This window comes from Mesoplodon mirus, assembly GCF_964341445.2.
Source record: "Mesoplodon mirus genome assembly, chromosome: 3".
NCBI classification, from domain to species: domain Eukaryota; kingdom Metazoa; phylum Chordata; class Mammalia; order Artiodactyla; family Ziphiidae; genus Mesoplodon; species Mesoplodon mirus.
In genome coordinates, this window is record NC_138978.1 from 2,250,645 (window position 1) to 2,271,526 (window position 20,882).

A 20,882-nucleotide genomic window follows, 5' to 3' on the forward strand; every position below is an offset into this window, starting at 1 on the left:
GGCCGCCGACCCACGGCCCCAGGCCCCGCCCCGTTTGTGTCCGCCCATCGAGCCCAGGCCCCGCCCCGACCTACCTGCCCGGCCCCTTCCCCGGGCCCCACCACCCACCGCCTAGCCCCGCCCACCCCAGCCCTGCTCCGCCCCCGCTCAGGCCCCACCACCCACCAGGCCCCACCCCCTCCAAGGCCCCGCCCCCCTCAGGCCAGGGACACGTCCGCGGCGCGCGGGACGGCCAGGGCCTGTCGAGCCAGGTGAGACACGGGGTCGGGGTGCGGTTTCCTCGAGTAGAAGGAGGAGGTGGGCTTGGTTTCGGCAGCCCCCCGCCCCGCTAGGCCGCGGCCTCTGCGAGCGGCCGGCCCGGGAGAGAGGAGTTGCTGGGGTGCGGGCGGGGTTGAGGCTGTCCCGGGCCCACAGACCCTGAGGCTAACTGCCTTGCTCCTGCTGGCCGCCCGGGACGCCCCAGGGCCCCTTTCCCTTCCCTGCCCCTGGCAGCGCCGCTCGCTCCTCTTCACCTTTTCTTTATTTTCTGTCTTTCTTTAAGGTTGGAGGCATCTGAGGCTCCTCAGATCCCGAACTGCGGGCTGGGAGGAGGTGAGATCCACTGGCCGGGCTCTGACCATCTTCCTGGACCACAGAAGCTTCGACCCCCAACGCCAGGACTCTCCCCTTGTAAGCTGTGGGCTCCTTGGAGGTGCATTGGGGGTGAAGGGGTCTAATGTATATGCAGCCCCTGTGTGCCAAGGACTCTCTGTCCCCACACACTCCCAGGAGGCGGTGGTACCCCTGAGGGTCCCAGGGCTTAGCAGGTGTCCCTGCCAGGCAGCACAGCCCCAGGGTCCTGTGACACTGTGTGACCGTCGCGTGTGGGTTGGACAGACCATTACAAGCAAGTGAATGAAGCCCTCAGAAGCTCAGCTCCAGCACCTCACCACCTTCTGGTGGCTTTCTCCTACCAGGACTACTTGAGGGCCACCATCCATGTCAGTCAGGAGCTTGTTCTGCTGCAAATAACAGGAACCCACTGTCCCAGGCTTGAACAGATTGAGCTTGACCTCCTCAGATCAAGAAGCCCATGGGTGGGCAGTTGGTGTGGATTTGGAGACTCAGCACCATTGGGCTGGTGTGGCAGGATATCCATATTGCAAAGTGGCTGCTCAGCTCCAGCCATCACTTCAAGGAAGGAAGTGGCTGTTCTTTTATTCATGAAAGCAAAAGCCTCCTGCCCCCTGCTGCACCCCAGCACCTTGCTCACATCTGGGTGACATGGGAAAGCAGGGGTCAGAGTATTAAGCTTGTCTTAGCCCATGACTGTCACTTTGGGCTGGCACACTGCTGCCTGGAACAAGATGGGGACTCTGGCCACAGGAGCGGGGGGGTGGACATTAGGTAGGTAGCTAACAAGAGTTGGCCCTTAGCCCCTTTCCTGGACACACCCTGGGAAAGCAGAACCCATGCTCAACAAATGCTTGGCCTCCCCCAGGCCTGAGACCCGGCCTGCATGGCTACCCCAGAGCACAGGATCCCACAGGAAGGACAGGCTTTGTGGCTTTGAGACAAGCTCCCTTCCTTTGTCCCATGGGCCTGGGATTTGGGAAAGGGCAAACGTGGAAGCATTTTGGAGGTTTAAGAACTGCCTGAGTTCCTGAGTTTCTGGGTTGGCTTCTTGCTAAGTGGCTCACTGTGCTTTTTAAGCCTCTGTGTCCCAGATTCCATGGACAAAAGGTCAGGTTTTCCCAGGCTGGCGGGAGCTGAGCAAAGTCTCAGCCCCTGGACTCCCAGCAGGGCACAGCAGTGGGTGAGGGAGGGGCTGCAACTCGGACAGGCCAGAGGACACAGCTGCTGCTGCTGCGCAGGCCAGGCAGGCCTCCTCCCCCTCCTGGACAGGCCGTACCAGCTGCCCCCAGTCCGGCTGCCCCGCTTGCCCCGTCGCCTTCCTTCCTAGCCTCCAGGGATGGCTCTGGGGCCTTATCTGGCAGGCATGGGAGGAGGGAAGGCCGTTAGTTATCAGGCTTGGTGACCTGGCCCCAGCCAGGGGCCCTCCAGGGTGGTAGCAGCTGTGCCTGGAGGGCCCCCCCGCCCCTGGGGGAGCAGGCCGGGTGGAAAAGCAGCCTCTCGCATTCCTGAGGGCAGGGTTTGCAGACTTTCAGACTCCCGGTTGGAATTCCCTCTTGCCTCCTCCCACGTGACCCTGGACAAGTGGCCTAACCCCTCTGCATCCTGGTCACCTCCTAAGCTGGCTGAGAGGATGCGGGCAGAGCCAGCCCACCTGGCCCGTCACGGCCCCCAGGCAGACCCTCACCCCAAAAGCAGGGCTGCACGGAACCCTGCCCCTGGCCTCACCGGAACAGTGTGCCTTGGGAGGCTCAGCCCACCTTCTGACCCTCCCGCCAGAGCCCCGTGGCCCCCAGGATGCAGCCCCAGGAGAGCAGCATCCAGTACAGTAGGTGGGAGGACAGCAGCCGGGATGAAGTCAGCATGGCCAGCGGGCCCGGCGCAGAGGAGGCCTCGGGCTGTAAGAGGTGAGGGGCTGGGGAGGAGGGGCCCCCTGGCCCTACGCAGGCCCCTCCCATCCCTCCTGCCAGCCTCTGCTCTGCGCCCACTGGGCGCCCACTGGGCGCCCACCCCAGGCGGTCTCGGCAGACCCGGGCCCCACACCTTCCCCGGTGTCTCCGCCACTCCCCTCCCTCCTGTCTTCCAGTCCAGAGAGCCCGGGCTGCCCTCCTCTGCAGCCCACCTGCCCGGGGCCCACTCCTTCTCCTCCCCCAGCACCCCCCCCGTCCCCCCGCACAGGGGGCCACCTGGGGGCTCACGTGCCTGCGGTTCTCACTCTAGGGTCTCCTGGAAGCTGTGCTCGGGCAAGCTGGGCATCTCCTTGAAGGTGCTGGGTGGAGTGGCCCTCTTCTGGGTCGTGTTCACCCTGGGCTACATCACCGGCTATTTCGTGCACAAGTGCAAATGAACGCTGCCCAGAGCACGCGCCCAGGGGCATGGGCTCGGAGGGACACCCGTGTGCGAGAACCCCTCCATGTACACGGACCCACCAGTGTACACGGACCTCAGTGTACACAGCCTCCCATATTCACAGACCCTCCTCTCTATGCACAGGCTCCCCTCTGTGTACACAGCCCCTCACCATGCACACACTCTCCCCCCGACCAGTGCACAGACTCCAGGGGCACACGGGGCACACATATTGGCCTCAAGCTCACGGGGACACCACTGTGCACAGCTGTCACAGGCACCCACAGGCGTACAGCCAAACAGGGACACGGGTACACAAGGACACACACGTGCACGCCTGGCACACACAGCCACCCAGGGGCCCACATGGCCGGGAGACCGGGCCCAGCCTGAGCTGGGGCTGCAGGACACACCCCGGCTAGGCCCTCCGTCCAGGGCCCCGAGAGCTCCCCTTCTCCCCCCAGCCAAGGGCACAGGCCTGGCAGCCCCAGGGTGGGGTCCTCCCTGGGTGGGCATCGAGCAGAGCTGTGTGGCCCGGACCAGGCCCCTGCCCTCTCTGGCCCTTCTGACTCCCGTTGTGAACGGATGGCTCTGAGGGTGTGTGTGTGTCCCTCCGTCCATCCACCCTCCCCGGGGGCTGAGTCATTTCCTGGGTGGAGTGGGGAGAGGGCCCTTAGCCCTTGTCCCAGACCCACCACCGCATCTTCCCTCCAGGAAGGTGGACACGTTCCCCGGGGCTGTCCACCCCACAGAGTGGGCCCTGCAGGAGCCCTGCCCCTCCGCCGGCACCCTGTAGGAGGCCCAGACCCTGCACACGGAGGTCGTCATTAAATGTCTGTTGAATGAAAACACGGATGATGGTGTCTCCCGTGCGTCTCCCTGGCGAGGCGTGACTCACGGCCCCCGATGTGAAGGCAGCTGGAGGGCATCTGGACAGCGGCCGGGAGGCCTGGGAAAGGGCCTGTGAGCCTCCTGCTGGCTCCGGGCCTTGGGATGTGCCCAGTCCTGGCCAGGCCCTCTGCCGGGAGGTGGGAGCACGGGCCAGCCTGCGGGCCCGCATGTGGCTGGACCTGCCTCTGCCTCTCCTGACCATGGACAGCGCCTTGCCGGCTCTGCCGGCTCCCATTCGCTTGGCCCTCGCCTGCTGTGAACTCACGCCCCAGACCCCGCAGACCCCTTGCCAGAAACACCTTCTTAGGGAATTGGTCCTCACCCCAGAACTGCCCAGAACTGAGGGCAGGAGATGAGGGACAGTCAGGATCCCTATGGGCTCATAGCAAACTTGGGTGTCAGAGGCTGAGCTGGCAGGGAGGGCAGAGACCCCCCGGGACTGGCCTAGGGCACAGCGGGCCCGCTCCAAGTCTGCCCGGGCCAGGTGGGCGTGAGGTGGACTGCACCCCCTGGGCGATCCCTGGCTCTGAGCCCGCTGCTGGGCTGGGCTCTCCCAGCAGCGGTGCTTCAGCAGGGTCTGCTGCGGGGCAGGGGGCAGGGGAAGCAGGTTAAGGGGCAGTGGTGGAGGGTCTGTCCCAGCCGCCCTGGTCTCTGCGCCTCAGCACCTGTCTCTGGAGAGACTGCCCCCACCTGCTTGGCCACAGTCAGGGAGGGGGCCCCAGCGGGCCCGCACCTGTCTGGCCTCAGCCTAGCACCCCAGTTGGAGTCCCCTCTGGCCATCTCAGGATGGGCACTGGGGTGGAGAGTGTGGGGAGGTGGGCAGGGGCCACTGGCCTGGCATGTTTTGGCTGTGTGGCCTCCGGGGTCTCTCAGCGGTCGGTGGTCCTTGCTGGAGGTGCAAGGGCTGGCCCTCCCCGAGGCCCAGTGCAGCCTCGGCCAGGAGTGGGGCGAGGGCGCGGGACAGACGGAGGAGGGAGGAGGGAGGGGCCCCCGCTGCCCCTGCCCCCCACTCCCTCCGAGGCCTCTTTGGCTCCAGGGTCGCATTCCCCGAGTAGCCCCTGGTGAGGGGCAGGTCTGCGGATGGACAGGTCAGATGTGACTGGCCTGGGGCAAGGCAGGGAGGCGGGACTGGGCAAGGAGGGGCAGCGAGCCGGGGGAGAGAGAGTGCCCTCGAAGCCTGTATGGCTCGGTCCGGCACCGCTGGGTGACGCCCAGGGTCCTCACGAGGGCTGCTCCCCAGGGTTGGGGAGAACCTTACGGGCGGCCGTGGACGGCCACGTGGACAGGGCTGGGGTCTGGCCTGGATCTGGCTGGCCGCGCCCTGTGTGCCCCATGGCCAAGCAGGTCTCAGCATGGAGAACTGGCTGCACCGGCCCGGAGCCCGGGGGAAGCGCAGCACCCCCTGCCCCAGGCTCTACTGGCACTGGATGCCTGGCCCATGCAGGTGGGGGGCTACAGGCAGAGGCACGCGGGGCACACTCCTCCACACGGGCCACCTCAGAGACGTGCCCCGGGGCCCCAGCTGGACCCGAGTGGCCGGGGCGGAGGTGGCGTCCCGACAGCCCTGGGAGGGTTGGGAGAGGACGGGCCAGGACCCTGGGCCTCCCCCTCCCGCAGGAGGTTCAGGATCGGGGCGGCCGGCTGGAGGCGGGTCCCAGGAACTTGACCCCTTTGGGAAGGCCCCGGGGTGGGGTCCACCTGATGGTGCTGCAAGAGCAGGTTCCCAGGGCCCAGGGATCAAGGGCGGCAGCTTCTCTGGGCCAGGCCCAAGTGACAGGAGATAACTGCCTCTCGCCCTCTGCTGGCAAGAGGGTCCCAGGTCCTCAGTTTCCCCACAGACACTTCCAACACGCACCTCTAGAAATCCCAGGAAGGACTCACGGGGAAGGAGCCGAGGTGTTCCTTCTGTATGTTTTTATTAGAGGGTCGGGCTGACAAAAAGAAATGTCAAGGGGGTTTTCTGCTGTAAGTTGAATACGTTTCCAAACCCCGCACGGAATCAAACGGCACCAAAGAGCAGCAGGGCCGGCGGCTTCCCCACCATCAAGGAGGCCCCCCACACACCTGGTGCCACGCGGCCGCTGAAGCCATAGCCTGGTGCCAAGAGGGCAGCTCAGCTGCGGCCCAAACCTGGAGCTCCCAGCAGGCCTTCGCCATGACGCCCACGCCATCAGCCACAGCATCTGCGGCCTTGATGGCCCGAGGGTCATGAAGTGACAACCTGGAGCCAGCGATGCACACAGATGTCAGGTAGGTTTGGGGAACACCGCCACCTGGTGTCCACCTCAGCCCAGTTAAGCACGGCCACCCCAGGGCCGACGAAGGGCAGTCCTGGCAGTGGCCAGAGAGCTGGGTCAGGTGTCAAGGCAGCCCCGCCATGTCCTTCGAGGAGGGCTGGCCGGGCCCTGGGGAACCCACGTGGCTGTACAGCAGACCCAGCGCGTGGGGGGTGGGCCTCACGAGGGTCTGGCTCTGACCGCTACGTGCCTGGGTCCAGGGGGGGGCTCTCACACACGCCTGCCCACCGCCTGTCGTTTTGACAAAACACATAAACTGTCCTTTGCAGGTCAAAGACCACGGAACACGCGTCACTCAACAAGAAAAAGCTGGCGGGTCAGTTTTTCCTGGGCTGGCTGCTCCTGGAGCAGTGAGGTCAGTGGAATGCGAGATGCTGAGACCCCCTTGTCCGGCACATGCTCCGTGATTCCTGGCATCAAACTCCCCACGCCTCCTCCGGTCACCGCCACCCCCCTCCTGGAGCAAGTTGACGATGGCGGACCGTCCTGTCTGAGCGTGGAAGCCTGTTCTGCAGTGGAAAACCTGCATACTGACCTCCAGATGCAGGTGTGACACCTCACGGCCCTGGTGCTGGCTGACAGACGACTGGCGCCCCCGCCCTCCCCCAGTCCGGCCAGTGCAGCAGGCAGGCTGGGCGGTCGCTCCCGGATGCCCTACCTCCCACCCCCCAAAGCATCCTACAGCAGCAGTAAGAAAAATGATTTTGCCAATCCTAAGGTCACGTTAAAAAAACGTTTTTATAAAAAGATTACGGTTTACAACAATTGGAAACCATGACATCCCACATTTCTAAGCTGCAGTGCTGGAACCGTAGGACTTTAAAAGATATCGTATTGTAGAAAAATAACTGTGCAGCTCAGTAAAATGCATGTTGTTCAGCTTCTCAACTTAGAACTAAACATTCACACCAATTATAGTGTCCTTTCCCCCTGTGAATACAGTGATTTGCTGTGTGGCTACATGATTTCAGAACCCTTTGAGCAGTTAGCTCCAATATTCAAGTGATTTCATTAAAAGCACTGGCAGAGTCAATTCGGTGCTGTAAAGGTGAAATGACTTCAGCGCATGTCAACGTGGCACCCCCTACGACACAATCGACTGGAAAACTGAACAAAGAATGCATGTATCTTAAAAACTACTGAGGTGAAGGAATAATTTAATATCACCAAACGAAAGCCCTGCAGAGCCGGTGCGGCGGACAGTGCCTCCCTGGGAGCCTGGGGCAGCGGCCTGGCCGTCAGCGGAGCACGGTCACGTGGGCGGCGGCAAGGTCCAGGTCCGTCTTGGACGGATACACCACCTTCAGGTGGCCCTCCTCATCCACCACCCGGACCTGTTCCACCACGAGCGGGGCGCTCCCAGCCTGTTCAGCACCGGGAGTCGCCCTGGGGCCCGGGACTTGTCCAGGAATGGCATTGACTTCGTGGTCGGAGAGGGAACCTTCGTCTTTGTTTTCCAAAGTATACTTGTTGATTTCTGCCATTTTCTACAAATGAAAAATATCTTTTCAACCAAGAGATTAGAGGCAACCCAGGGAAGACAGGCTGCCGTCACCCAGATGGCAAAGGGCAGCGGACGCGCCGTCTGTCCCGCGGGGCCAGAGCCTCAGTGGGCAGGATGGGCGGGCAGGACGCTCACCAGGATGAGGGCGTCCATAATGTCCTTGCAAATCTGCAGGCTGGCGGCGCTCGTCACTTCCAGAAACAGGTCACAAGTGGTTTTCTTAATCTTAAACAGAAATTAGAAAGATTTCAGGAAAGAATCAAGTTATCACAAGCAGACACCAGCAACTGCAAGGTCTAAGCTGCAGAAAACGCTGTAAGACGGTGTCACACAAATCCGGACTGTCGCGCTCCTGAGGGGAGACAGACACCGGGGTGCGGCACACGCGGTGAGTCATGGGCGGCAGCGAGCACACACAGCCACACGCGTGAACGCGACACGTGACGCGGTCTCAAAGGTGCCAGACGCTGGCAGACACCGCCCACCTTCGTCTTCTCGCTGTTTGTTATGGGTGGAAAAGAAATCACGTCGCCGTTTGCATCCACGAGGCACGGGTAATGCTCCTTCCCGTCCAGCAGGTGAAGGTACCTGGGTGGGAAGAAAGACTGGTAACAGGCACAGCTGTGGAAACACACCTGAAGGTGAGTGGACGAATCGCAGTTCTCTGGACACAGTAGGTGTCACAGGTCAAGGGCACGTGACACAAGCCAGTTCAGAGGGGATGTGCGCAGGGCCTCCTCAGCGCCCGAGCCAACCGAGCCTGGCCTGGATCCAGCGCAGCAGGCCTGGCTGCCCCTCATCCGTGGCGTGCTCTCCCTGTGCACCTGGTGGACATGCCGAGGGCCCCCCTCTGAGACAACACAAGCCCTGCACTCCTGGCACCTGCTTCTCTGAAGCCACGCGACACGGGGCTACGGCGGATCCTTCCCCCCCGCCTGAGGACCCGAGAGGAGGGTGAAGGCAAGCTGGGGAGGTCTCCGGAGTTCAGGCAGCGGCGGGCGCGCCCGCGCCGGCACAGGCTGACGAGAGGGGCCCCACCTGTGCAGGCCCGACACGTTCTGCCTCTTCTTCTGCTTCCTGTGCTCCTCCGCCTCCAGCTGCAGCTGCCGCACCAGGTCCTTGGCGTTGACTTCCCGGCGCCCCAAGGGGACGATCTACGGGGTGGACACCGCACGTTGGCCTGTCACTGGGGGTCCCAGCGGGAGGCTTCTGAGAGCTGACAGTCCTCCAGGCGGACGTCCAGCGGGCTGAGGATAGAGGCTGTCCCCACGTCACGAGCAGACATACTGTGCCTTCAGAGGTCACCCAGGGGGCTGAATCTGAAACCCGCCTAACGCACCGCCGCGGCTCCACGCCTGTGGCTCTGAGGAGGCCGAGGGAAGAGGTGGGGCCAGCGGCCGGAGCCAGTCCCCTGGGAACCCTCCTCCGCCAGGGGCCCGAGGTGCCTCACGCAGAACCCGAGAGACCAGGAGCGGGGTCTTGGCAGAACTCACACTGCGGTCAACCCCGGATCAGGGGGTTTGCAACTGGGATATAAACCACAATTTCTGGTTAAAAGTTAGCGAGCAGGTGAAGGAAACCACTTTCAAATCACCACCTCCTTTGATGAGTTTACTTTTGAAAGTAACTGTCAGCACAACCTGTTTTATTTATGTTCCTGCTGGGAGCAGAAAAGGGTCAGATTCTACCCAAAATGCTCTGACTCAACCACCTGCACGTGTATTTTTTGAAAAACACACAAGGAACACTGAAACTGCAAACACCGGGATGCGTGGCCTCACCCTGAGGTCTTGCGGGGGGCGGGTGGCATACAGCAGGGGCCCCCGGATGGCTCTGAGGTCGTGGGTTGCGATGGTGGCCGCCGTCCTCTTCTCACAAAGGTCCTCGTGCAGCTTTGTCTGCAATACAAGTTCAAGGACAGGCAGAGCTCAGTGTGCCAAGGCCAGAGGGCAAGCCCCCCGCCACCCCAGCCCCCCCGGAGCAGCCTCCCCAGCCAAGTATTTATTTCGGGGAACCTCCGCAGGAAAGCTGGCATCTGCTTATCAGCAGAATTTCTTCTCGCCCTAACTCTACTGTGCAATGCTTGAGACTTCAAAGAACCCACCTCGAGCTAAAATTTATGACTGAATAAACAGAAGTGTGACTTAAAAAGAAAAACCACCCCAGCAAAAGCTTTTCCTCCAAAACACTGATGTTCGAGTTCTGAGCTCCCGGCTCGGCTTCCTCCCCGTACGTACAGCCTCAGCCCCGCAGGCCACGCTCGGGGTTGCCCACGTGCAAGGACGTGCTTTTTGCTTTAAAAGCTGGGCAGACTTCACAGAACAACAACGAACTCTGTTTGCCTGGCTGAAACTTCACAAAAACTAAACAAGTCACCCGAGAACACGCTGGCAAGAGCTGACGATTTTAACTCTCTCTCATATGAGACTGGACATGTCACCTACTGTGGAAGTCAGAAACCCACCCGCACAGCAGAGACTCAGGGACGCTGACTGCGCCGGGTCCCCTCCCCACCCCACCCGGGCCGGTCCCAGGCGCTCGGCAGGAGCGGTGGTCGCCCCGCCCGCCCACGGCCCGTCTTCCCCGCCCCCATCGCGGCCGCGGGCACCCACCTGGGAGGAGAGGAACCGCTTGAGCGCGTTCCCGGGCTGCAGGTCCATGCCCCGCACCACGGCGCCCACGATGAAGGGCCGCACGTCCCCGACCCCGGGGCTCACCCTGACCATCAGCGGGGCCGGGTTCTCGGCCACGTGCAGGACCCGCAGCAGCAGCCGGCTGGCCTCGTCCACCCACGCCTCCTCGCCCTCGCCGCACTCCCTCTTCCTCCGCTCCCGGCGCTTCCTCCGCGCCTCCTCCCTGTCGGGGCCCTCGGCCTTGCCCCGGCCAGGGCAGCACCCGCGGCCCCCGACGCGCAGGTACTCCAGGATGGACCTGGTCTGGCAGCCGCTGACCATCTTCTCCAGGCGCTTGTCCCGCAGCTTGTTCCCCCGGAAGTTGATGTCCTTGAGCTTGGGGCAGTCGGCCAGCTCTGCTGGGATCTCACTCAGCTGGTTGTTGGACAGGTCCAGCGTCTGCGAGGGAGACCGGGACGCATCAGAGCCCCGGGACCCGCCCTCCTGCCGCCTGCCCCGCCTCAGCCCCACGCCTCTCCCCCAGCCCAGCGCCCAGCACGGATGCAGTGACGGGGCTCCTCGGAGGGGAGGCGCGAGTGGACTGCCAGTCGCCTCTGTGAAGTGCTGGTCTTGCTTGTGCTGCTTGACCACCGTGTCCCCGTAGTAACAACCACGGCAGAATTCCCATCGATGGTTAGGTTAGAGGGAAAAAAAGACAACGAGGCACGCGGGGAATGTCTGGTTATAAATAAGGACTTTACAGGAGAAATAGGTTCCCCACAAAGTAGCGCTGAGATGTCTTTAATTAAATGAGCAAAAAAGCAAGAACAGAGCAAGAGTAACACAGCAAGATGCTCTCGTATCCTGCGTGGGCGACAGACAGCGAATCAGCGTCAATGCTGGGACGGTCCTGGGCCCTCGGCGGTGACACGGGAGGAGGGAGCGGGGGCTACTGCTCCTGCGCCACCAGGAGGTTGGTGAAACCCTGCGGCCCGAGAGAAGGAACCTTCTATGACTACTACTGAGGCTCCCATCAGTGTCGCTGATGCGGTGGAAACGGGCCAAGTGGCCACCTCACGTGGTGGGCAGCAGGCAGGGTCCTGTGCCGCGGGAGGGACTCGGCTGGTGGTGAGGAGGACAGGGCCCCTCCCGGGAGGCCCAGGCGGCGCGCAGCCCTGCAAGTCAGCGGCTTCTTCCTCGTTCTCCTCCAGGGCCCGTGGGAAGCTCTGGATGGGCCCCGCTCGGCTTCGCTTGGACCTGACACGGGGCCTGGGGAGAAACCCTATAATCTGGTTTGGTGGCGGTAAGCACAGGGGACCGGCATTTGGACAGCGAGGCAGTGACGGGTGGCAGGGGCCTCCCCAGGGGCTGCAGATCCGGGAGCGCTCGGGCAGGCCCCTCCTCGCACTCAGGGAGCAGCGCCCACAGCAGCGTGGCCAGCGAGGAGTCCTGGTCCTGACGGGGACACCACGGCCCCGAATGACCACAGCTGGGTCACAGCGGGTGGCGGATTTGTCACCAGCTGGGAAGGGGGGCAGGGGCCCTGACTATCCACAAGATGCTGTCTGCTGTGGCTGGCACAGAGAGGGTGGTTTTTAAGGGAGCTTCACAAACCCCGGTTATGAAGGAAACTCTGGCTCAGCAGTCAGGCTGCTGCGAGGCCGCAAGAACCAGGGTGGAGGAGGGGTGTGGCAGGTGGGTGCCCGACAGAGGGTGACAGAGGAGACTCCGCGCGCGGCAGGACCGGAGGCTCGGGAGGGAGGGAGCAACTGCAGAGCAGACTTTGATCCTGCACTCGACCCAGAAATGGAGAAAGAGAAGGTGAGGCTGACACGGTCTCCAGTCACCACTGGGGACCAAGCACTCAGTGGTCATGCGGGCTGTGGGTTAACCGGACGTCACACACCTGTCACCGTTTGGTGCCTCTCCAGGCCTCTCCCCGCTCTCAGGCGAGACTGGACAGGCGGGTAGCTGGGCTGAAACGTGGCCCTTCCAGGCTTCTCTGTGTCCTGCCCGCACCCCCCACCCATGCTCACGCACACACACACCCACCCGGGCACAGGACTTGGCGGTGCCCCTGCGCCCCAGCCTGGGGGTCGCAACAGCTTGAACTCCACTGGCAAGTCTGACTGCAGCATGAAAACACAGCTGCCGCGAGTGGAAGCTCTGTGCCTCCACGAGGAGGAGACCCACGAACAGCAGCGGAGGAAGGGCCGGCAAGAGTGGGGGACGGTGGCCCCCAGCCCCGACCGGAGCAGTGTCAGGCCAGCAGCCCGCTGAGGTGGTCTCCTCGGAGGACAGGTGCAGGGGTACTGGGGCGGGGGTCTGTCAGGGGCAACAATCGCCAGACACTGGGCATTTCGGAGCAGAGGGCAGTGGCAGCAGCCAGTGCCAGACAGCAGCCCAGGACCTGCCCCGGGGCCCTGCGGGAGACAAACAGGGAGCAGGGCAGGCAGCCGACAGGGCTCTGGGGGTGCCATGTCCAGCAGAGGCGGGGAGACCACCGACGGGTTCAAAGCGGCCCCCACAGCAGGACACGCCACCCGGCGTCAGGCACGCAGAGCCGCAGGTTCGATGGCGAGTGGAGTCCACGGGTTTCACGGCCGGAGCGTGAGTGGCGGAGGGAGACCTGCAGCTGAAGTGATGTCTGGATGGCGTAAAACTGCGCAGGGCAGGGGGCGGGGGCGGGAAACCCACAATCGCCGAAGGGAGAATGAAGTGAATTGAGTGCACGTGGAGGAGCCTCCAGGTGCCCGCCCAGAAGACAGCCAGGCACTCCCTCCCTGTAGGTAACACAATAGTGACACCGGCCAAGCAGGGCCAGCCTCTGACCCTAGACTGTGACTCGACTGCTGGGCCGAGCTGCGTGGAAGGGACCCTAAATCCCTGGTTGTGAGACCCTACCTACAGACACACACTCTACCCCTGGGGGTGTGGAAGGACCCCTCTGTTCCAGCTGATGGTGACCAGGCCGAGGGGACCTGAACCCACCATCTCCAACAGCAACTGAGGAAATGATAAGATGGAAAGATTTTTTTTTAACTTCAGTTTTTCGTCACTGGACAAAGGTTTCATGGTCAAAGTTCCACCTCTCCGTGAAACGTGATTACGGGAGGAGTCCCCTAAATGAGCGACACCAGACGACATGAGTGGGCACGAGTCCTGGCAGGGCTGGGGAAGCCCCGAGTGCCGCGGCCCTTCAGCTGATGAACGTGCTGGCCCGGAACGGTTCATAAATCTGGGGGCACATCTGGCTTGCCCGTCCCTCCAGCAGTCCCCGGTGGCAGTGCCATGGGCCTGGGTAACGGTCACTTACAACAAGGGCAACCTTGGAGCATCACAGCCCTGCGGCTGAGCCCCATGGGTAACAGAACCCCAGCGGGGAGAAGCCCAGCTGAGTGGGTCCGAGGTCAGGACAGTGATGAAGCCGGCTCTCCAGGCAGAGTTAACTGGGGAGGGAAAGGACAGCTCTCCCTTCGGCTTCCTTGTCCCCGGCAGCTGCGGTGGGGAAGAGGGTCCGACCTTCACGGCCCCCAGGGGAGTGGGCATCAAGCAGCTCTCATTTGCTGGCTCCCGACTGGGAGGTGAGTGGGACAAGCAGGGGCCTGTGTGCTGTCACCGTGGTGGCCCCCACAGAACCACGCCTCCTCGTGTGGCATCTCCCACAACTCTGGACTGAGCCCTACTTACTCAATCAGCAGGATGCAGTGGATGTGGCGGGCTGCTAGGTCCAGGCCTGTGCCTCAGGAAGGCCTGGCAGCTCCTGCCCTTGTGCTCTAAGGAGCCCTGAGCCGCCATGTGAGAGGTCAGACTATCCGGCGGGGACGGGAGACGTCCCAAGATGACGTGGAGACAGGAGTCAGCCACGCCAGCCACGCCAGCCGAGCCTGGCCCCGAGCCCACGGCAGCTGACCGTGAGCAAGTAAAACGACCACCGTGTTAAGCCACAGCCTTGGCGCGGTGATGCGGCCACGGAGGACCTGCACCAGTGCCATCACTGCGCTTTCTTCATGGCACCGTGGTCACCCTCAGAGGGGAGGAGATGGGCAGGAGCCCAGGGCGCCGCTACAAGACACTGAGCTGAACCCACACTTTCTGGTTCCAAGCGCATCTGTCCGACTCCCACTGTCCCCCCACCTCACGGGAAGGACAGAGAACGCCTCTGGCCTCGGAGCGCCAGGGTGTGGAGCGATGCTGCTTCACCCAGTTCTAGCAGCTGTTCCTCGTGAAGGCATCATTTTAGGAAAGGCCCCCAAAGGACATCTAAGTCCAAAAGGGATTCCAAGTAGCTCTGACATGACACTCTCCAAGAAACAGGTCTCCTCAGGTGAAGGAGAGCAATGGAAGTCTAAAAATGGGGAACAGGATGGACCGGGCGAGGGGGACTGAGCAAGCAAGACTTTCTCTTTCACCTGAACGAGGGTGTTCTGGACACAATAAGGGCTGCTTTACTGGGCAGGCAGCCAGAGGCACCACAGAACATTAACAAAACAAAACGAAACCCAAAGCTGAATACTGCTGAGACGTTACAGATTTGAAGAAAAATATAAAAACTGTACACTCACATGATGCTATGTTAAGCTACACATTTGGTACATCTACCTTCTGGGAAACCAAGAGACGTATGAGATGGGTGATGGAGTAGAAAGGGCTTATATCATGTGTCACACCACAGCCCTGGAGGGAAGCTACAGCCCTGGGACCAGCATCCCAGGAGTCGTGCCCCACAGCTTCTTCCTGTTAGCGCGTGTCACTTGACAGGGTGGCCTCCTGTTTCTCTTAACTGTAAACACACACACGTACACACGCACACAGATACATCCTGACATAAAGACATTTGTAAAATGAGTTGGCAACATCTTAAGAGTAACTCCCGCTGCTAAGAGGTCAGTTGCTAAACTGCACACACGTTTTATTGTTTTAAAAAAGTCTGCAATGGGAACCTACCTCAACATCATAAAGGCCATATACGACAAACCCACAGCAAACATCATTCTCGATGGTGAAAAACTCAAAGCATTTCCTCTAAGATCAGGAACAAGACAAGGATGTCCACTCTCGCCACTGTTATTCAACGTAGTTTTGGAAGTCCTAGCCATGGCAATCAAGAAGAAAAAGAAATAAAAGGAATACAGATTGGAAAAGAAGAAGTAAAACTGTCACTGTTGCAGATGACATATTATACATAGATAATCCTAAAGATGCCACCAGAAAACTACTAGAGCTCATCAATGAATTTGGTAAAGCTGCAGGATACAAAATTAATGCACAGAAATCTCTTGCACTCCTACACACTAACAGTGGAAGACCAGAAAGAGAAATTAAGGAAACAATCCCATTCACCATTCCAACAAAAAGAATAAAACACCCAGGAATAAACCTACCTAAGGAGGTAAAAGACCTGTACTCAGAAAACTATAAGACACTGATGAAAGAAATCAAGGACGACACAAACAGATGGAGAGATATACCATGTTCTTGGATTAGAAGAATCAATATTGTAAAAATGACTATACTACCCAAAGCAATCTACAGATTCAATGCAATCCCTATCAAACTACCAATGGCATTCTTTTTTACAGAACTAGAACAGAAAATCTTAAAATCTGTATGGAGACATAAAAGGCCCAGAATAGCCAAAGGAATCTTGAGGGAAAAAAATGGAGCTGGAGGGCTCAGGCTCCCTGACTTCAGACTATACTACAAAGCTACAGTAATCAAGACAGTATGGTACTGGCACAAAAACAGAAATACAGATCAATGGAACAGGACAGAAAGCCCAGAGATAAACCCACACACATATGGTCAACTAATCTATGACAAAGGAGGCAACACTATACAATGGGGAAAAGACAGTCTCTTCAGTAAGTGGTGCTGGGAAAACTGGACAGCTACGTGTAAAAGAATTAAATTAGAACACTCCCTAACACCGTACACAAAAATAAACTCAAAATGGATTAGAGACCTAAATTTAAGATCAGACACTATAAAACTCTTAAAGGAAAACATAGAAAGAACACTCTTTGACGTAAATCACAGCAAGATCTTTTTTGATCCACCTCCTAGAGTAATGGAAATAAAAACAAAAATAAACAAATGGGACCTAATGAAACTTCAAAGCTATTGCAAAGCAAAGGATACTACAAACAAGATGAAAAGGCAACCCTCAGAATGGGGAAAAATATTTGCAAACGTATCAATGGATAAAGGATTAACCTCCAAAATGTATAAACAGCTCATGCTGCTCAATATTAAAAAAAACAAACAACCCAATCAAAAAATGGGCAGAAGACCTAAACAGACATTTCTCCAAAGAGGATATACAGATTGCCAAGAAGCACATGAAAAGCTGCTCAACATCACTAATTATTAGAGAAATGCAAATCAAAACTACAACGAGGTATCACCTCACACCAGTTAGAATGGGCATCATCAGAAAATCTACAAACAACAAATGCTGGAGAGGGTGTGGAGAAAAGGGAAGCCTCTTGCACTGTTGGTGGGAATGTAAACTGGTACAGCCACTATGGAGAACAGTATGGAGGTTCCTTAAAAAACTAAAAATAGAACTACTATACGACCCAGCAATCCCACTACTGGGCATGTACCCTGAGAAAACCATAATTCAAAAAGACACACATACCCCAATGTTCACTGCGGCAATGTTTACAATAGCCAGCTCATGGAAGCAACCCAAACGCCCATCAACAGAGGAATGGATAAAGAAGATGTGGTACATATATACAATGGAATATTACTCAGCCATAAAAAGGAACAAAACTGGGTTATTTGTAGAGACGTGGATGGACCTAGAGACTGTCATACAGAGTGACGTTAAGTCAGAAGGAGAAAAACTATTATCGTAGTACGTTACCGCATACATGTGGAAACTAGAAAAATGGTACAGATGAACGGATTTGCAAGGCAGAAATAGACACAGATGTAGAGAACAAACGTATGGACACCAAGGGGGGAAAGTTGGGGGGAGGTGGGATGAATTGGGATATTGAGGACTGACATATATACACTAATGTGTATAAAATAGATAATAAGAACCTGCTGTATTAAAAAAAAAAAGTCTGCATAAAAGGATGGCAATGAGGAGGAAGAAACAGGGGCCTGCCTCTTTAAGGACAGGGGCCTCTAGACTGGATTTAGGCCATCGTCACGGCAACTCCTGCCCTCTGGTCTCTTCCTCAGCAGACTTACTGGGCCCTTGTTCCGAGTCGAGCATTCTGTTGGGACCTGGGGTCCCCGGATGAATAAAATAAACAAGACAAGAGAGCCTAGACAAGAGAGCCTAAACGAAACCCCAACCTATTTGCTGCGTACTTTGGGCAACCCCTTCCGGCCTTCTGTAAGACAGGAATAACCACCCCTGCTTGGAAAGCCGTTGTTGGGGTCAAGTGAACTATCACATGTGAAATCACACGCGTGGCCTTACACAAATTCCAGTCATTTCACATCTCCACGCCCTGCCTGGGTGGCCCCACGCACAGGGCTCACCCAGTCCTTTCACAAACATTTGGAGATGCAAAAATTTAGATACCCGTACCCGCTGTTGACCTGGTTCCGACCTGAGCGGGAAGCCCAGTTAGTCCACGATCACGAAACAGTGTGTTGCATGTTAAAGCCCAGTTGTCAGCAGAGTGTGTGGGGCGAGCCGAGAGGACCACCCGAGGACAGAGGCAGGCTAGTTCGAGGGGACCCGGGGGTGGGCCGGCTTCCCAGAGATACCGACGCTGCGGTGGCCCTTCCCGGCCGAGTTGGGACGGCTCGGCACCGGCAGGAGACCCCAGTCCGTGGCTACCACAGGGCCCGCCCCGCCCACCCCGCTGACCGCTGACCTTGAGCGAGGCCAGGTGGGCGATTTCGGGGCTGAGCTCCCGGAGGCAGTTGTCGGCAGCCGCCAGTTCGCTGAGCAGCGGTAGCGCGCCGGGACTGAAGAGCGCGGCGGGGAAGGCGTCCAGGCGGTTGCCGGTGAGGTTGAGGGTCTGCAGGCGCGGCGCGCAGCGCGCCAGGTCGGCAGGCAGCTCGCGCAGCCGGTTGCCGCTGAGGTTGAGGCTCTGCAGCTGCGGGAGGCCCGGCGGCTCGGCGGGGCCTAGGCCCTGGCCCGGCGGCAGCGCCTCCAGCGCGTTGCCTGATAGGTCGAGCACGCGCAGCGCGGGCAGCGGGCCGAGCTCAGGGATCAGGCCGGGCCCCAGCGCGTTGCGCCGCAGCACGAGGCTGTGCAGCTGCGGGAGGCCCTGAGCCAGGCCCGGGCCCGGCTCGCGCAGGCTGCCGCAGCCGCTCACCTCCAGGTAGTGAAGCAGCGGGAGAGTGAAGAGCCGCGGCGGTAGCCGCCCGCCCGCCGCGCGCACCCGCTGCTCCAGCCCGGGCCCGGTCAGCAGCAGCTCTCGCCGCCGCTCCCGCTCCGCCAGCTCCAGCTCCGGCCAGGCCTCCGACACCGCCGCAGCCGCCATCGCGCCGCCACTCCCGCAGCCCCTGCCGGGGCGCTTCCGGGGCACGCGGCGCTACTTCCGGTGTGGGCCGGAAGGAGCCGTCGAGAGCTGCGTGGACGCTAGAGCGCCGCAGCGAGGGCCATAGAGGAGCCCGGTGGGGCGTGGCTCGAGGCCGTCGTCGGCGGGGTTCGGGTCCTCACCGTGGGCGTGTGGGTGGGCTTCCGGAGTGCCTAGGCCCACGTAGGGCCGTGAGTGCTGGGCCGGAGATGAACGGTCCCCGAGAGGACAGACGGGCGGAAGGACCGTGTGACAACGGGTGTGTTATCACTTCTAGTCCCTCCGGGGATGAGCCCGTCTTCCCTGGAGGGTGCGCTCCCGGGAGGGGGTCTCTGACGACTGAGTTCCTTTGGGAGGATGTGTTTAGGCAGAAGGGGAGTTCAGACAAACCTCTCCCTGCGTTTACTGAGTTCCAAGAGCACACAGCTCAGAACAGTCAGTATACCGAGGCGGTACATTTCGGGGTGGTATGACCTGAACTCCTAGTCATATTTCGGGGTGGCATCGTCTGCTACCCTTCAAAAACCTAACCAGGCTCCTCTTCGTAATTTCCCATCCGCTGGCTCCCTCTCCCAGCCCTGTGGCTATAACCCCCCAGCCTGTATTCAGAGTTGAGTTCACTGTCCCCTGCTGCAGTCTTGCATTAAGTCTTCCTTGCTGGTTTTTAACAAGCATACAGTGCACTTTTTTTTTTTCTTTCTTTTAGAGGTTAGTGATTTGTGTATTGGAATCACCAGGAAGTTACAAGTGACTGATGCCCCAGTCCCTGGTCCAGAGATTCTGGCCCAACAGTGTGGGCTGCAGCACGGGCATGGTTTTTTTTTTTTTTTTTTTTTTGCGGTACGCGGGCCTCTCACTGCTGTGGCCTCTCCCGCTGCGGAGCACAGGCTCCGGACGCGCAGGCTCAGCAGCCATGGCTCACGGGCCCAGCCGCTCCGTGGCATGTGGGATCTTCCCGGACCGGGGCACGAACCCGTGTCCCCTGCATCGGCAGGTGGACTCTCAACCACTGCACCACCAGGGAAGCCCGGGCATGGGGGTTTTACAAACTCCCCGGGTGTTCTGTTGGGTAGGCAAGGTTGAGAGGCTGTTAGGGATCAGATCGTTTCCATGTGTTAGGACCCACTCATCAGGGCTGTTTGGAGGAGGAGGGTGGGAGGAATAGTGCTGAGGTCAGCTGTCCTATTCTCTGCCCCTGTTTTTAACTCCTCACCCCAGCAGGGTTTTCAGTTTTATTTTGTTTTGAAATTCCTGAACATTGTATTGAAGGGTGATGTACATCCAGAAAAGTGTGCACGTAGCATAAGTGAATTTTGTCCAGACTGAACACATCCGTGTAGCCATCACGCAGAACAAGAAACCAGTGATCACCAGTCCCCCCAGACCCCCATGTGCCCCGATATTGTGGTTTTGCCAGTTTTTGTACTTTGTGTATAACATGCAGGGCCGGCTCTCGGTGCCTGGCCTCTTTCGCCCCATGTCATGCTTCTGGGATCACTGTGTGTGGGAGGTACTTGTGGGTTGTTTGCTGTCTGGCATTATACGTGCGTTGTGACTGTACCATGTTTATTTCTAGCAGGGCCTTTGTGCTGCCCTGACTTCGCCCCCGTTAGCCCCAATGACCCCACCCAGGAAAGACAGATTTTTGTCTCGGTTGCTGTTGTGACCAATTCCATCTGTGAGGGGCAGGCAGTGACTGTCCCCAGGCAAGGCCGGGAGAGGTGAGAATGGGCCCTTAGGACCTCTTCCACCTCTGCCTTCTGAGCCGGCTTCCGCTGCCCTCTGCGTGCTGCTGGGTCTCCTCAGTGATTTTTTGGAAGGTTGTACACACATGCATGATATCAGTGGCTTTCAAGTTCCTGGGACCTGGGTGTTGTCTTGCTTGCTTAGTTTCTCGTGGTAGATTTCTGGGCTGCTGTCCAGCAGCTCATGCTAACACACATCATCTTGACAGGCTATGAGAATAGTAATAGTTTTACAGTAGCCAACACTGGAAACAACCAATGACCATCAACAGGAGAATGGATAAATAAGTTGTGAGACGTTTCTTCAAGTGGATGACCACACGGGGACCGTGTCTGAGCTGCACGCAGCAGCAGGAAGGACGGACGGTCAGGGT

The 20,882-nt window shown here is 59.2% G+C and overlaps 2 protein-coding genes across 2 annotated transcripts; one reads left to right on the forward strand and one right to left on the reverse strand.

Moving 5' to 3' along the window:
• The first annotated feature begins 199 nt into the window (after window positions 1–199).
• Window positions 200–3,821, forward strand: SMIM1 (small integral membrane protein 1 (Vel blood group)). The gene is made up of 4 exons (XM_082615550.1): window positions 200–251; window positions 542–669; window positions 2,392–2,519; window positions 2,833–3,821. Exons 3-4 carry the CDS (start codon window positions 2,410–2,412, stop codon window positions 2,957–2,959), a joined length of 237 nt encoding a protein of 78 aa, XP_082471676.1. The 5' UTR covers window positions 200–251; window positions 542–669; window positions 2,392–2,409; the 3' UTR covers window positions 2,960–3,821.
• Window positions 3,822–6,868: 3,047 nt separating this feature from the next.
• LRRC47 (leucine rich repeat containing 47) lies at window positions 6,869–18,767 on the reverse strand. Its single transcript, XM_082614488.1, has 7 exons — window positions 18,113–18,767; window positions 10,266–10,724; window positions 9,435–9,551; window positions 8,692–8,807; window positions 8,139–8,241; window positions 7,789–7,878; window positions 6,869–7,636 (listed from the first exon to the last, which is right to left on the reverse strand). Exons 1-7 carry the CDS (start codon window positions 18,725–18,727, stop codon window positions 7,388–7,390), a joined length of 1,749 nt encoding a protein of 582 aa, XP_082470614.1. The 5' UTR covers window positions 18,728–18,767; the 3' UTR covers window positions 6,869–7,387.
• Window positions 18,768–20,882: the final 2,115 nt, after the last annotated feature.

Excerpts from the sequence above, each read along its gene's own strand:
- LRRC47 (XM_082614488.1), bottom strand. The coding sequence starts at position 18,727 with ATGGCGGCTGCGGCGGTGTCGGAGGCCTGGCCGGAGCTGGAGCTGGCG. Across the intron at positions 9,552-10,265 it reads AGCGGTTCCTCTCCTCCCAG|ACAAAGCTGCACGAGGACCT; the intron begins GTGGGTGCCCGC and ends CTTGTATTGCAG. Across the intron at positions 8,242-8,691 it reads AACGTGTCGGGCCTGCACAG|GTACCTTCACCTGCTGGACG; the intron begins GTGGGGCCCCTC and ends CTTCCCACCCAG.
- SMIM1 (XM_082615550.1), top strand. The coding sequence starts at position 2,410 with ATGCAGCCCCAGGAGAGCAGCATCCAGTACAGTAGGTGGGAGGACAGC. Across the intron at positions 2,520-2,832 it reads GAGGCCTCGGGCTGTAAGAG|GGTCTCCTGGAAGCTGTGCT; the intron begins GTGAGGGGCTGG and ends TTCTCACTCTAG.